General features: G+C 33.9%; 1 protein-coding gene across 1 annotated transcript; it reads left to right on the top strand.

The window, feature by feature from the left end:
- Positions 1–711: 711 nt before the first annotated feature.
- LOC144421986 (uncharacterized) lies at positions 712–14985 on the top strand. Its single transcript, XM_078111633.1, has 17 exons — positions 712–778; positions 1790–1868; positions 2734–2876; positions 4739–4817; positions 5771–5832; positions 6315–6368; positions 6847–6955; positions 7104–7205; positions 8356–8419; positions 8482–8577; positions 8667–8796; positions 9142–9293; positions 12186–12367; positions 12460–12585; positions 13187–13282; positions 14102–14189; positions 14929–14985. The coding sequence occupies exons 1-17, from the start codon at positions 712–714 to the stop codon at positions 14983–14985; spliced, it is 1686 nt and encodes a 561-aa protein (XP_077967759.1).
- Positions 14986–15218: the final 233 nt, after the last annotated feature.

Below are 15218 nucleotides of genomic sequence, written 5' to 3'. Positions count from 1 at the left end.
TAGTACATTAAAAAAGTAAAAAAAAACGAAATCTAATCTTAGTAGAAATTGGGTGCGCACAAAAAATATGGAACAAATATAGTACGTTGGAAAGCTTTTTTATTAAATTGGAACAGACAAAGTACTCCTCCTATGATCATGATGATGTTCTCGATATCATCTCAGATATGGCGCTCATATCCATAAATATTAGTCTTTTTCTCTTCGATATAGTTCAGAGTTTTCAACGCAATTATTCTATAGTTACTCATAATTCTTCTCGGTTACAGTTATGCAGTTACAATAATTTCTTCGTAATGTTTTAATACTATTTGAGAAATTTAATTTTGTTTTCTTCACGCTTGTCTTTTCCCGACTTTGAAAATTGTGATGGAAATAATCATTCGAAATAAAATCCGCTTTTTTTCCTAAACGATACGCCAATAGCAATGTGAAATAGTGTTTTCTGAGTCTTTACCATTGCCCAGAAAACTGCGGAAGAATATTATAACAGACGTTTGTCTGAAGTGATGTTTAGCAATCAAACCTATCTAGATGAGGATTTTTGCATATGTGTAATTGCTTTCAGTATATATATATACATACGATTCTTCTTAGATGATTGAATAGTTGTTACGTTTTTTATTCATTTTATTTTTATTTTTTCTACCGCAGTGGTTATTATATTTCATAGCGTAATAGTGAAGATCATCACATCACAACAGTTATATCATGTTGATTTTCAACGTTATCGTCATTTTACATTTAATTTTATTGTTTGGATTTCGTTCTTCACAAGGTATGTAAGTATGGAAAGTAAACTATGTAATTAAACTTATTTTGAAAATAAATTTTGTTTTGAAATATCACTGTATAGAGATAGTATTTTACGTCGGAAGAATGTTGCCATATTTTTCATATATGTTCAATTATTTTATTAGTTAACAACTCAGTATAGTGTGACTAATGGGCTTTGGTTCTCAGATTCAAAATATGGTATTGAAAGGATGTCCTGTACTTGAAACAAATTACACTGATGCACAATATTGATGAATTTTTTTTTATTTTTTTCACGGAATTATGTAGTTTCTTTTTTACCCAATTTTCTTTATTGTTTTGGCTAGATTGGCTAGAAATCTTGCATATTGAGATATGGCTTCTCATATAATATCAGTGACGATATCTCGACACTTCGGCTTACCTTAGGGCTAGACAATCGTACTAATTTAAACTCAAACCCTGATATCGGAGGCACGATAGCATCTGCTTACTGTCGAACGTAACAAAGATTTTGACACTTTATATTTCTGGACCCGTGTAAGATTATGCAATTTTTTCGAAACTTTATAAACATATTTCATTCTTTTTATACATGTAATAAAATTTTATACATTTGGTAGTTATGTTTTAATATTACCGAATATATATAGGATATTGACAGTTACTAAGCCCCCAAATATGACAAAGACATGACTGACAAACCAATAATATGCGTTAAAACGTCTTCAAACTTTGATCGCTCTTACTTTTCTCTCTTTGTAAAAATGAAAAAAGAATTCTATAAAAGATAAGCTAAAAGTTGCATACCAAAAGCCAGTTCTTATAAATCGAATCGGATACGAAAATCTTAAAAGCAACGTATCCAAGCGTATGCTGTTTCTTAATCAACGCTGAAGTAGGAATGTCCAACAATTGTTGAATATTGTCCTTTGTCCGTCATTTGCTGCCTATAGCGTAAATATTACAACCCTTATCCTCATGAGGTCTTTGAATTAAGAACTTCGTTTTCTACTCATCATTTCTTTATCAGGGTGTTTCAGAGATCGTTTTAGATGCCTCGATGGAAAATCTTGCATTATGGGATTTTGCGACGGTCACCCAGATTGTCTGTAAGTTCCCCCAAATAGAAAATACCTTTCTTGTTATATATTAAATAGAGCTTATGGTCTTGAACCACAATTTTATGATTTTCTTTTGCTGGCGAAATATGCTATTATGTAATTATCTTCTAAATTTGAATAAAATTGAACGTAATAGTTTTCAAAACTTCCATCTTTAACCAGTGTTTTTAAAATCATAACGTATTTTTCTAGAAACAATTTATATATATATATCGCGTTACATTGCATACTATTTGGAACTACTATTTTGCCTTATGAAATAACCAGTATCATATAAATTAATATATATATATACTGTATATGCACTGATGATTCCCCAGAAAAATTGGCCCAACAACGTGGTGCATCTTCTCTCTATAAATGATGGCGATTTATAACAAGAGAGTAATGCTCAAATATATGGAAACGAAAGCCAAAACGAAGTAGTATCAAATCGTTCACAGTACCGGTAATCTTCCTTATCAAAAACTGCCGACTTCGCTGACCACGAGATCGCTGAAATATCTTGATGTTGGAAACGCCACACGGTGCGCAATTTTTTATTTCGATGACGTCATCACACAAAACTTCGAAGTGAAAAACGAATTGCATAGAAATCACAGAAACTTTTAAAACAAGTAAAAGTAATAGCCTTCTATGTATAACAACAATCATTGAAATAGAAAATGGACTCTTCACAAAAACAAGAGGAAGAATAGTAACAACATCAATTTAGCAAAACGATACATATGTCTACTTTGTGTGTAAAATGTGAAAGCTTGTGATCTTGATTTTACAAAGCCCATAAAAACGTATCTACCTATTGATATCCGTACTAAAAATTTTAAATCTTTATATTTGATTATATTTCCAGTGATGGTTCTGACGAGCGCGATAGCATGGCACAACGAATTGGAGAAGAAATATTTTGCGATGGCGTGTTCTCAACTCGTAATCCAAAGCGATGCCTTTTACCCGAGCACTACATGTGCGACGGAATTGATCATTGTGTCGGGGGTAACCATTTTACAAAGCTTTTTTTGTTTGTTTGTTGTTTGATCTAATGTAGAGCAGACACAAATCACAATCAAATATAAATTCAACGAAAGCAGCAGTAAGATGCAATGTTTTACACTTTTTGTCGTCAGTAAGTTACTGTTTGATTTATTTAATATAAGTCGAAACGTGAACGTTTGCTAGACTCTGTGATATTGGCTCACCCCTTTTTAGTTTAGGATTGTGCCGAATTATAAAATGCGCCCGTCTCCCGTAGAGAAGATAGCGAGCCCGTTAAAAACGTGGAAGTATTACTGTTTGCAATGAATGAACACTGACGCCCTAGCCCTAAAAGCTCACACAGGTTTATGCTGGAACAAAAGTGTCAGTAAAAAGTAGTTGGCATCATACTAGAAGCAATTCAAGTCAACATTGATAGAGAAACATCTACTTAGAAACATTCTCTCTTCAGAATTTAATTTCGTTGATAAATAAACTAGAATATCGGTCAGAGACCGAAGACTTATCGATCGAAAGTTAGGGATCCCCCAAAACAGCGCTCTTACTCCATAGTGACACCAATTAATTAATAACTCGCTAATTATACGACATAATTAATTCAAAATCAATAGGATTCTGGTAGGACATATGATGAACGCACATGCAAAATCTGGGGCAAATTCAATCTTGCTTTCGTGAGATATCGCCTGCATCTAACAGACAGAGAAACAAACAAACAGACAGACAAATACCTATCAACATACTTACCGCTTAAAATCGATAAGTAATGATAGATGAAAGCTACCGACTAATTTGAAAGTACACTCAAATGGAATCCGTTACAATATGTATAAAATGACCGTTATGATACCATTAGATTAGCCCAGAAGCCTGTTACAAATTTCTCTCTCTATCGAACCCGGCAGTGGGTCAACAACACAATGAAAGGAAATCCATTGAATACAAACTATATTGATTCAATACCATAACTTGTGTTTTGGGTGTAAATGCTAAACAATCGTTAGCATCAGCTGGTAATTTTGTTATTGTGAAAAGGTACAATTGAGTACTGTACACAAAACATGTTATCTGATAGTGAATAAACTCGGTCACAAATAACTCATTATTGGGCAAAAACTGGATTCTCATTCGACCTTATTTCTTATATTCGTGTATTGATTTAGCGTAGCACACATTGTTATATTTTACAGGGGCTGACGAGTGTTTTTGTGACAATGACAATTCTACGAAACAACGAAGTATGATGAAATACAGGCATTTTTAAATTTATATATATATTCATTTAATCTCGGAAAAATATTGAAAATTCTACATAAACGAGCTCGCACACCTAATAGTTTAGGAATTTTAATATTTTTCCCGATGGAGAGTAAAGTCGATAAATCCGTTCGAATACATCATTTATCCGCATACAATTCGCCAATTAGCATGTTTTTGCTTTTGTTTGTCTTCAAAATTAGCTGGCCCTTTACACATCGAACATTTTAATTAATGATATATATAATGAATCTATTTAGACTGATACCTCAATGATAAAATTTCGGCAATTTTATTCGTTTTATTTATTTTTTTTGTAACTACTTATTATCAAATATTTTATACAACTGCCATATTTTTGCCAATAAAATAAGTAATCTGCTATTGAGCTTATTGTTCCGTTTTCAAGGTTTTCTCAACAAGCAATGTTTTCATTGTTTGACTCATCCAACTGTAATTGCCTTCAATAGTCTGTGTGATGGAATCATAGATTGCCCAGATCTTTCTGACGAATGTCTGTGCAAAAAGAGAACAAAGCCAGCTGTCTGCGAGAAAATTCGATGGAGTGAGATATTTATAATTTTCATTATAAGTACTACTTCCAGGTAGTAAACATCATCTTAAGAGCATGGAAACTTTACGAGATTTGCCACGGCAGAGAGGTAAACCAATCACAGATGTTAAGTGAGTCCGCATCAGAACTTGGTAGTAGTGTCAAAATCATTAATCGTTAATCTAGCGAGTAATGGGAATTCTTAACACAACCATAAGTCCTATTTTAAGGTACAAATTCGGGTACTCCCGTTGTATGCGAACCAAGATGGCGAACACTGGGACGTAGTATGTGTACCAGGTTAGGGTTTCCATAATTTCCATAATTTCAGGTTCAAATACTACAAGACTACGGGAAACTTGGCTAGTCCCCGAACTCGTAATAGAACTGAAATAAGGAAAATTGGAATAAAATGATGGCCTAACCCTAACCTGGTACACATACTACTTTCCGGTGTCCGCCATCTTGGTTCACATACTACGGGAGTACCCAAATTCGCAGTTACAAGATATCGTTAATTGTTGTGCGACCATCTTGATCAAACGGTAATTGGTTTGCTGGTTGCTCATTAATTCCTGATTTGGGACATAAATTCAGGTATCTATCTACAATTATAAGAGAAAAATTAATTTTTAAGTATATTCCGATTCAATTCAAAATGTTTCCATCTTGATAACAAAATAAGCTAAACAAAATAACTTAATTATGACAAGCTTCTCTTTATGCAGTAAAAAATATTGATGCTTGGCAGCAACAGTTAACATGTGATAAATCCAGAAATTCTCTTCCCCTATCGACGGAGAGCATTTGCGACGGAAGGTTAGTAATGAATTTAGTGAGTAGAAAAAAGGATTTTAATGGAGTTGTGATGGGTCCTTGACACCCACTGAAGAACTAAACTAGAATTGAATTTGATGGAAGAGCCAGTTGTTATGGAAACGAAACACCAACACCGCGCGCGCCTTGCAAACTAAAAATAGCTGACAGCGCGGTCGGTCCAACATGTTCTACTCTAAGGCCAATCAGTGGAAACGTTAAAATAAGACAATTTAATAGACGATAAATACCCTGTTCTGCATTTCAGGTCCGATTGTGTCGGCCACATTGATGAAATTAATTGTCCGGAAATTCAATGCAAAGAAGTTGGTAAATACAGCATATTATTTTTACTGTATATTTCTTGATCAAGAAAATTCCTGTTCTATCAAACAGTCACATCCGTTTCATTTCGTGAACTGTGAGCTAAGAGACAATTTTCTACTGGAGTAATTATACATAATCTCCAAAACCGTCTGAATACCTAATTTATGAGTAGTAGTGTGGATTTTAAAAATACTCATTGAGAAAAAGTAAAATAGGTTTAAAAAAAGTGATAAAGTGAGGTAAAGTCTATAACTGGTAGCTTTATAATGATGATATATATACAGTACACGAATAAACTGCTACACCTGATACAGTTCTGACACAAAAGCCTAAATGATGACGAGGATGACAGCGAACTGTAATCTTTTTAACAAGGAAATTCTAATTAATATTTGAATTAATATATTGGAGACCCATGGAAATTTTTACAGTTCTACTGAAAAGTCAAGATAAGGTTGATTTATAACGGATTTTCTTTTCTATAGGACTTCAAACATGCAATTATAAATGTAGAGGACCGAATGCGTTCACTAATGTTGGTAAGTAGGCTACTGTTTATTATGTCGGTGCAATGTCTGAGCAGTGTGTCCAACCTTTTGAATAATAGCACTGGGACATTTTTATCTCTTTAAAATATTTCATTATATATATCTCATGAATGAATCTTTAACAAAAATTTTCAACCAGGTTTTCACGTAGAGAGGTACTAACGTTGACAAGCTGCCTACTACCTAAGATTCTTGATGGCTAACTAGATTTGTGATATACTGTCGTAAAACCTAAAACGAGATCACCAAATACGTGCTCATTGATTGTTGATCTCCAATTTATTAAATTTGTTACCATAAAATAGTCTGATAATTGTCAAACAAGAATTTGACGACGAGCAAACGGATGTATTCCAGGGAACACCAATGTTGCGCGGAACACCGACTGTTTTTTGCGTGTGGAACACCGGCACGAAATCACTAGGCCAGGAGATAGTTTGATTAGTGAACGCCCTTTAATCCTTTTTAGATCTTTATGCTACCCAATGTGACGGGAAAATTACCTGTCCTGGAGATATACGAGAAGAATGTGGATGCCCATCATTCGCACCATTTTGCCACCATGTAGATTCGAGCGGGTAAAGCTAAAATTCCTATGTTCTGCATTCTAGATCATTGACTGGATGATCATATTACAAGAGTTTCATCTGTTTACTGGTCACTTTCTTAAATGTTTTTTTTTTAAATATGTAAACGAGATAATTCAATATAATCCATGTATTTCAGCTTATACAACTGCCCGTCCACTAATCCTGTCACGTTCTCGAGGATATGTAACGGTGTGAAAGACTGTAGATATGGCGAAGAAGAAGTCGATTGTTTTCACAGGTTTTTATTTCAGCTACATTTTATCATTTCTATCTATCTTGTACGTCAAGGTAACCTCAATAAATTATGTATTAATAGGCCGTAATAAATCATTACCGTTTAGGCACCCCAGTTTTATGGGAAACCTGGGCTCATGTTGAGATAGAAAGACTAGAACATAGCACAATTTTAAGCACCGGTATCTAAGATACGGTTCCATTACATTTGAACCCACGTACATTTGAACCCATGGCAATTGCACCTGTATGCTATTGCACCTATGAAAATTTTTTTTTTCCGGATAGTTGAACCCACACTAACCCTAACCCATGGGTTTTAGCGCCCGCATATAGATTGAACCCGTGGATATACACATGGGTTCAAATGTACGTGGGTTCAAATGTACGGTCACCCTAAGATACTACACAGGGCCTTTGATAATGGAAAGTGATGAGTATACAATACATCCTCCTGGCATAATGCGCTTTTTCTTCTAGAATAGGTGGTATTTTATTAGTAGGTGAAAATACTGGATTTTTATTTACTCTAAATTTTAAATGTAAAAGCATGTTTTTTTGTATTTCGTGATAAAAAAATCAGATGCCCTTTAATCAAGATTGGGAGGAAGCTGGATGCGATCAACCGATAAATACAGATCTGATCGGTGCCATAGTTCAGTCGTCTCAGCACAATAATATATTTAGTTTTGGGGCAATTGTCGCCTTGGGGCCGTTTTATTGTAATTTTTTAACAAAATTTCGTTCTCTTGCAAACATATAAATGTTAGGACCAATAGTAATCCATTATAATACGAAATTCTAGCTAGCTGGTATTTACCAATTTAAAAAGACTACCCTGATATTATGCAATATTGTGATTGATTATAAAAGTGAAAAATACAAAATCGAGGGAGTTAACATTAAAAATATCCTACCAAATTCGACCAATGTGCGCAAAAGTGTCTTTCATAGAACAAATAATTTTCCAGCATACGAAAATATAATTATGAACATACAATACAATAATTCAATTAATTATTTGTTATATTCCGCCCGTAGGTTTGGATTTGGATATTACGTGGTCATAATTTTGAATAAACGCTTTACTTGTAAAATCAAAATAAACGTATAAAAATACTGGAACTAGACGAATGATTTGTGCTTTTTTCTAGGTTTTATTGTTTGAACGAATCACCTTTGCATATAGACGAAAATGAAGTCTGCAATGGCCGGAAGGTGTGTATACGATGAAATTTGACTATTTTAAACAAAATTTTAACAAATATTTTTTTTGTAAGGATTGCTCCGACTCCAGCGACGAAGTTAATTGTAGTCCACAAACACATTTTTATTGCAATGACGGTGGTAAACAAATATTCATCGTTACTGAACAGGTAACTGTATTTTTCAGCTCATTATAATGTGGTTTGCAAAAAAAATGGATGCCTCTTATATACTATTACTGCTGTTTGGTTTATATTAGATATGCGACGGAATTCAAGATTGTGCCAGTGGAAATGATGAATGTTTCAATAGATGTATTACCAGTGTCTTCGCCGACGTCACTTCGATGATAAAGAATAAGATTTTAGTTGCGATCACGTGGATTATTGGTGAGAAAATATAACACTGATATGAAAATCCAACAGTGTTACTAATACGAAAAATGGAGACAATATAGAATATAAAAAAATGTTGCATTTTGTTGTTCTATAATTTATTTCTTACGATAGAGAGTCTGTCGAAATGATACCTAGTTTGTATAGACTCTAACATAAAGCGAGAAACCTGAAAAAAATAAATATACACAATCATTGGTACGTATGAATTGTGTAGAGATTAACTGCATACTGGTAAACATATTTTTTTAATTACCTATACGTTTGTTTTGTGCATGTTGAAACACAAGATGAAATAAAATTCTTATTTTCTTATTGAACGTTCTTATTTTTTTTAAGCAATCATGGCCACATCCGGAAACATCATCGTAATCGGGATGTCCATTAGGACACTGTGTTTCAACGATAAACAAGTCAAAAAAATGGGTAAAGTCGCCCTTGAAAACAAATTGTTGCTTTGTAATCTTGCAGTTTCAGATTTTTTTGTTGGGGTAAGTAGAAAAATAATAATTTAAATATTTAGTAGTGGAATCGTTAGTTCGATTGCATTTTCTTTGCAACCACTCGGTACGGGTGGGTAGTAGGCTTGCACGTAATTGACAAAAATTAATTCCGTAATTACGGCCAAATCGATTACGTAATGACCCCGTAATTGCAATATTTTTTCACACATTTAAACCTATCATAAAAACCTATTGAGTCCACTTCTTTTCCAAATGGGACATCGAAGTTTGGTTTTCATAATCCTGGCAGTATTACACGCCGGCGACAGATGTTAAAGACAACTATCAGGGAGTGAATTCAAATTAATTTTATTCTGATTTTTATCTTTAGTGTTAGCTTTGATTTTCCTTTGTCACCTTCGCAAATTAACCGTCCCAATTTTATGCGATCAATTTTATCATTACCGACACTGGTATACGGATATTTATGAAACGATAGTTGACTTTTTTTAAATGGACTTTTATATTAAATAAAAGTTTCTGGATTCTAATTTATTAATCATCGACGAGCGTATTCTCGCGTTTGATTATACTTACGCTTGCCTCGCGACGAAGACTTGTTATTGCACCGTTTTTTACATTATTCGACTTTACTACCTAGTTAGCATTTTATAATAATTATTGATGTCGACTTCTTGACGATATCCCGATTAACATCCTTCATTTGACATTAAATCATTTCGCGGCCTAAATGTTATACCATTATTTGCGCATAATTTAAATGCCGTACTTATATGACATTCCTTCTCCGAAAATACAAAGTTATATCGCAAAACAAGGCATTTTGTGACATTTATTTTGCACTCACGAAAAAATTAACTTATTTTTCTAACTAAAGTCGACGTTCCTATCGGCCAAGATTCACACAAGTTTGGTCGAGTGCCTGTGGTATTCGAGTCGACGATGAAATAAAAAAAGGTTGCCGCGTTTGGTAAAGACAGTTGGCCGAAATTTTGCGAGGCATTGTGAAATACATATTGAGCAAAGCCAGGTCCGGACATATAACGATATAACCAGTGTAACAGAAAGATTTCGTAATAGAAAATGGATCACGCACAGAATAAACACACTGGCTCATACTTGATTATATTTGAAAGTAGTTAAATTGAAAATATTGAACTGCTAAAGACAAAAAGATGATCGTGAAATTCTTAAATCTCGTTCCCTTGGTGAAATATAATTTCCAATTAAATACTGTACAAAGATAGCTATGCATTTGGGCTACAATTTAGCTTTTTTTAATTTTAACCACGCATTGTGGTGGGGAATTTCCGGGGCTCCCTAAGTATGCGAACCAAGATGGCGGACATCGGAATGTAATATGTGTACTAGGTTAGGGTTAGGCCATAATTTTAGGTATAAATACCACGGGAGGCTCTTGGCTAGTCTTCGAACTGATAATAAAATTGGAAAAAAATTATCGCCTAACCCTAACCTGTTACCCATGTTACGTTCCGATGTCCGCCATCTTGGTTCGCATACTTCGGGAGCACCGAATTTCCACTATTGAAATACGTGTAACTATAAAAATAGAATAGGATTCCCAACCACCGGTCCGCGGGATTTTTAACGGTCCGCGGGAAATCTCGTCGTTTTGTTGTTTCTCTGCCGTCTTAATCGCTTTACCGATGCCGAAAAGACGAAGTTGCGTTGGTTCATTGCGCAATTTTTTTTCCTTCGTCATATTGCTGTTTGATAAGCGCGACATTAATTATCACGGCGTCGTATTGGCAAGAAAGAAAAAAACGGCTGCGAATACCGAAACTCTAACTTCTTCTACTTATTTCATTTTCTACAATCAATGGAATTGACTGCTTTGAAAAGAGCTTGTTTCATCACGAAAGCGCTCGACCAATAATTACGACTTTACGTAAATCGTAACTTCCCTTCGGTAACTCGAAATAATTACGTAATTCCGTAAATTACGTACAAGCCTAGTGGGTAGGCGCAAATTAATGCAGAAATAAACTTAGGTATAATATTTGTGGGGGCCAAGTAACTTTTATTGGACTAAACTCACGGGTACAATTGTGAGTGGGTGCGAAAAGACTCGATGTACAGTTGCAATGGTGCTGTCATTTCACTCATATATATGTAGTGTCATATACTCATCATACTGCAGGGGTATATTCTTTTCCATTAGCCATACTCATGTTTTGTCTAATTTAAGTAAAATTTCACTAGAGTGTTCAGGTGCGCACTTTCGGTATTAATACCTCAGAACAAGTCAAGCAAGATTTTCCGTGTCGAACTGAGGTCGTCAGATCCTTCGATTTTATAATGACTGAATCAATTTTTACTCAAGCCATTATTTTAAATCATTATTTCTGTAAAACTGCGGAACACCATAGTCGTCCTCTGACAAAAATTCGTTTGACTTAGTTTCAGGGTCGAATTGTATTTTTCATGTGGTGGCTGATCATAATTGCCCATCTTGTCTCTATTCAAATGAACTTGCATGTACCCTCTTACAACTTGGATAATACACGTATCGGTTAATTATATTATTATGATTTTGTCACAAGCGACATTTGGGGAATTAATTGAAATATGTATCATGACAAGGAAACCTATTTACATTAAAATCCATCGTTTTGTTACTCATTTTGATTAATTATATTTATCAAATATATTTTCAAAATGATACGAAATTTTTTTTTAACTGTTCACAAGTTCTTGTATAAATATAGTGAAGTGAACTAATACCGATCATTGCGTTGGTAAAATCTGTTCAATCTGGTATTATTTTCTTAGTAGCCTAGATTCCCAGAAGGCAATATCGCTTTAACAATTATTAACCGGATCAGGGACGGACAGGTATACGTAAACAAAAACATTTTACGTATATATTCAGCATTTCTAATATTGTTACTTTTTTAGATTTATACTCTGGCAATCTGTATTAGGGCTGAAATGATGAAAGGCAACTACTGTCTGGCTGATAAAGCATGGAGAAGTGGATCAAGTTGTTCATTGCTTGGAGCTTTTTTCGTAATTGGATCGGAGTCATCCGTGTTAACATTGGTGATACTGAATGTATATCGAGTATATGGGATTCTAAGGTACATATTTAAAATAGGAGGAAATTCTAATATATATAAACAATATATATGTGGTATCAGTATTTCAACAAAATCATTTTCTTTTCATTAAGACCATTCGAAGAAATTTCTTTGAGATTTACTGGCTTCTTAATGGCGATGTCATGGATTGTTTCATCTATTATTGCAATTGTTCCAGTTTTGCCGTTTACTGAAGATTATTTTGTCGATAGGGCTTGGTGAGCAATTTTTCGTGTTTCTTATTTCAAACACTTCAGAGACCTTAGTTTCATATGTATAAAAAGTTAACAAATAAATTTGGAGTAAACAAATAAATTTTCAAATTTCCATAAAAACTGTCGAGGCATTTCGGCGATAGCATATTATACAAGCATGTATGCTAAAAAATGCTATTACGCATGATTTTAACTTTAAATTGCTATAATAAAGTCGTATTACGCAGCTTGCAATTTCTCCTATGATAGTTTGAAACGAGTAAAATTGAACGGAGCATCAACGTATTACGACTTCAATAATTCGCTTTTCACCTATTCTTGTTTCTGTTCTAATATTTTTGCTTGTAACAAGCGAATAATTTAGAGTATTGATAATTTTTTCTAAAGAGGAAAGACATTCACGGAGGTATCGAATAACACTTTTAAGACGCCGCGAGCAAATTCACGTAAGTTTAGTGTAATAGTTGTGCGGTGGCTGACACATTTCAATTTCGATGATCGGCTTCGGAGCAAACGATACAAGGGAATATCGGCATCATATTGAAGGTTGCCAATTGTAGTGAGGGTTTTGTTACAATCATTTAAATTGTAAAAGTATTTTCAGGTCCCGCAACAACCCTTTTTTCTCTACAATCACAAAAAGTGAAATTGGTGATATTAACAAATGGCTCATTTCTACAGAAAACTTCGATGGCTCGACGTTAGTTGTTTATTTACCTTTAGATTCAAATGAAATAACTAGAAGAAAATATATATATTTGTTGAAAATAGATTTGTTTTCAGTGAATCTCTACCAATCGAATCATGGTCAACACTTGAGAACCTTATTTCAAGAATAAATCCGGAGTTGAGAATAGACCGAAAGTTTGGGTATTACTCGACTCATAGCATTTGTCTTCCAACTTTGCTACCGAATCGCTTTACTGACACTGCTTGGGTGTATTCACTAGTAATCGTTATGTTGAATTTCCTGTCATTCTTTGCAATTTTCGCTGCTAACATCGCCGTTTACAGGTAATGTATAAATGTGTTACGCAACTTATAACATGATGAATCGCGTCATATTCAATTTTTGGTACTCCTGAAGTACGGACACCAAGATGTCGCATAACCTGAACCCTAACCTGGTACACAACCTGAGTTCAGGTTGTGCGCCATCTTGGTGCGCATACTTCAGAAGGTCCCAATTTTTTTAGTTGAAAGCAAATGAAAAATGCTATGAGAATCGTTTACTGTTATTTCTCTTACACTTATAATAATTGACAATTCATTGTTGAACTTACTTATTACGTATATCAAAATACAAATAAAAAAAACGTCCTAATATGCTTCTAACAAACGAACATCATGTCATTTTTCAGTAAATTCATACAGTCCTAATCTTAAAGCGTAATAAATTTGTCCATCAGTAAGACTAACAATATCCCATGGAGATTGGAATATATGCTTGAAATAGCATTGCCATTCAATTAGAAAGTGTATAGATATTTCTATTTCAATTTCTTCCTATTTATTCTAGGAAATCTTCAAGAAAAAACAAAGCCATCGGTAAAAAAGAATTGAGAAAGAGAGTCCGAAATATGCAAAAAAAAATTACTACAATTGTGGTAACGGACTTTCTGTGCTGGATTCCATTCTGCATAATGGGATTCCTACAGGTTGCTGGTAAAATATTAGGTTTTAAAATATTATATTACAGTTGTCATAAAAGAATTGTGCCTCTACAGATGTCTTTGCATTCCAGGTTTCGATATTCCAACCGATGCATATCTTCCGATCGGATTAATAGTACTTCCCATCAACAGTGCGCTGAATCCGTTGCTATACTCTTCCTATCCCGAACTTTTACTGAACCAACTGCATAAATTGATATTGAAGATATTTGATAAAAAATAAGGTAATTCAACTTATATTTAATGTTCATTTAAAAACCCACTCACCTCAATTTCTCGAACTATAATGTTTTTTTCTCTCACAAAGACTGAATACTAAAAAAGCGAAAACAAACGACAAACGCGCAACGTATCTACAAAACTATAATAAGGACTAGAAACAAAACCACGTCTTTTTCGAACTACTAATTTGGTCAATATTTGAAAATAATTGTTATTTGCGTTTTGTTCGGGATAGTCCTCGGTGAAATGTCTTTTTCTGTGCGAGTCAATAAAAATAGAAAATTGTCGCCTAAAGATAAGATCAAGAACGATCAAATAAAACATCTTGAAAACCATAACATCCTTTGATATAACGAACGTCTATATTCTATAACATTTAAATATTTTTAGGAAATAATTGCAACGAGCAATAGAAGTTGTCTGAAATGAATCTTTCGTTTTCTTTTTTCAGGTCGACAATTATCCGGTAAAATTGCGTCAACTCAACCTACTCGCCGGATTAAATTAATAGCTTTAAAAACCTCATTTTGCGTCACATCTAATTCTAAAACAATATATATATATTACAGATTCGTTGGAGTAGGATGCTCTCTTATAACGCAATCATTATTGTTTCAATCAAAAAATAGTATATATCAGTATACGACATATATCTGAAATCGTTTTATTAAAATCCTACAGTATCAGAGTTCTCATGATTCTCAACTAACCTGTTCAAACGGATTTCATATAAGTTCTTCG

This window comes from Styela clava, chromosome 4, assembly GCF_964204865.1.
Source record: "Styela clava chromosome 4, kaStyClav1.hap1.2, whole genome shotgun sequence".
In the NCBI taxonomy this organism is placed as follows: Eukaryota; Metazoa; Chordata; class Ascidiacea; order Stolidobranchia; family Styelidae; genus Styela; species Styela clava.
The sequence above is the reverse complement of the archived record's forward strand: the minus strand, read 5'-3'. Positions and strand labels throughout refer to the sequence as shown.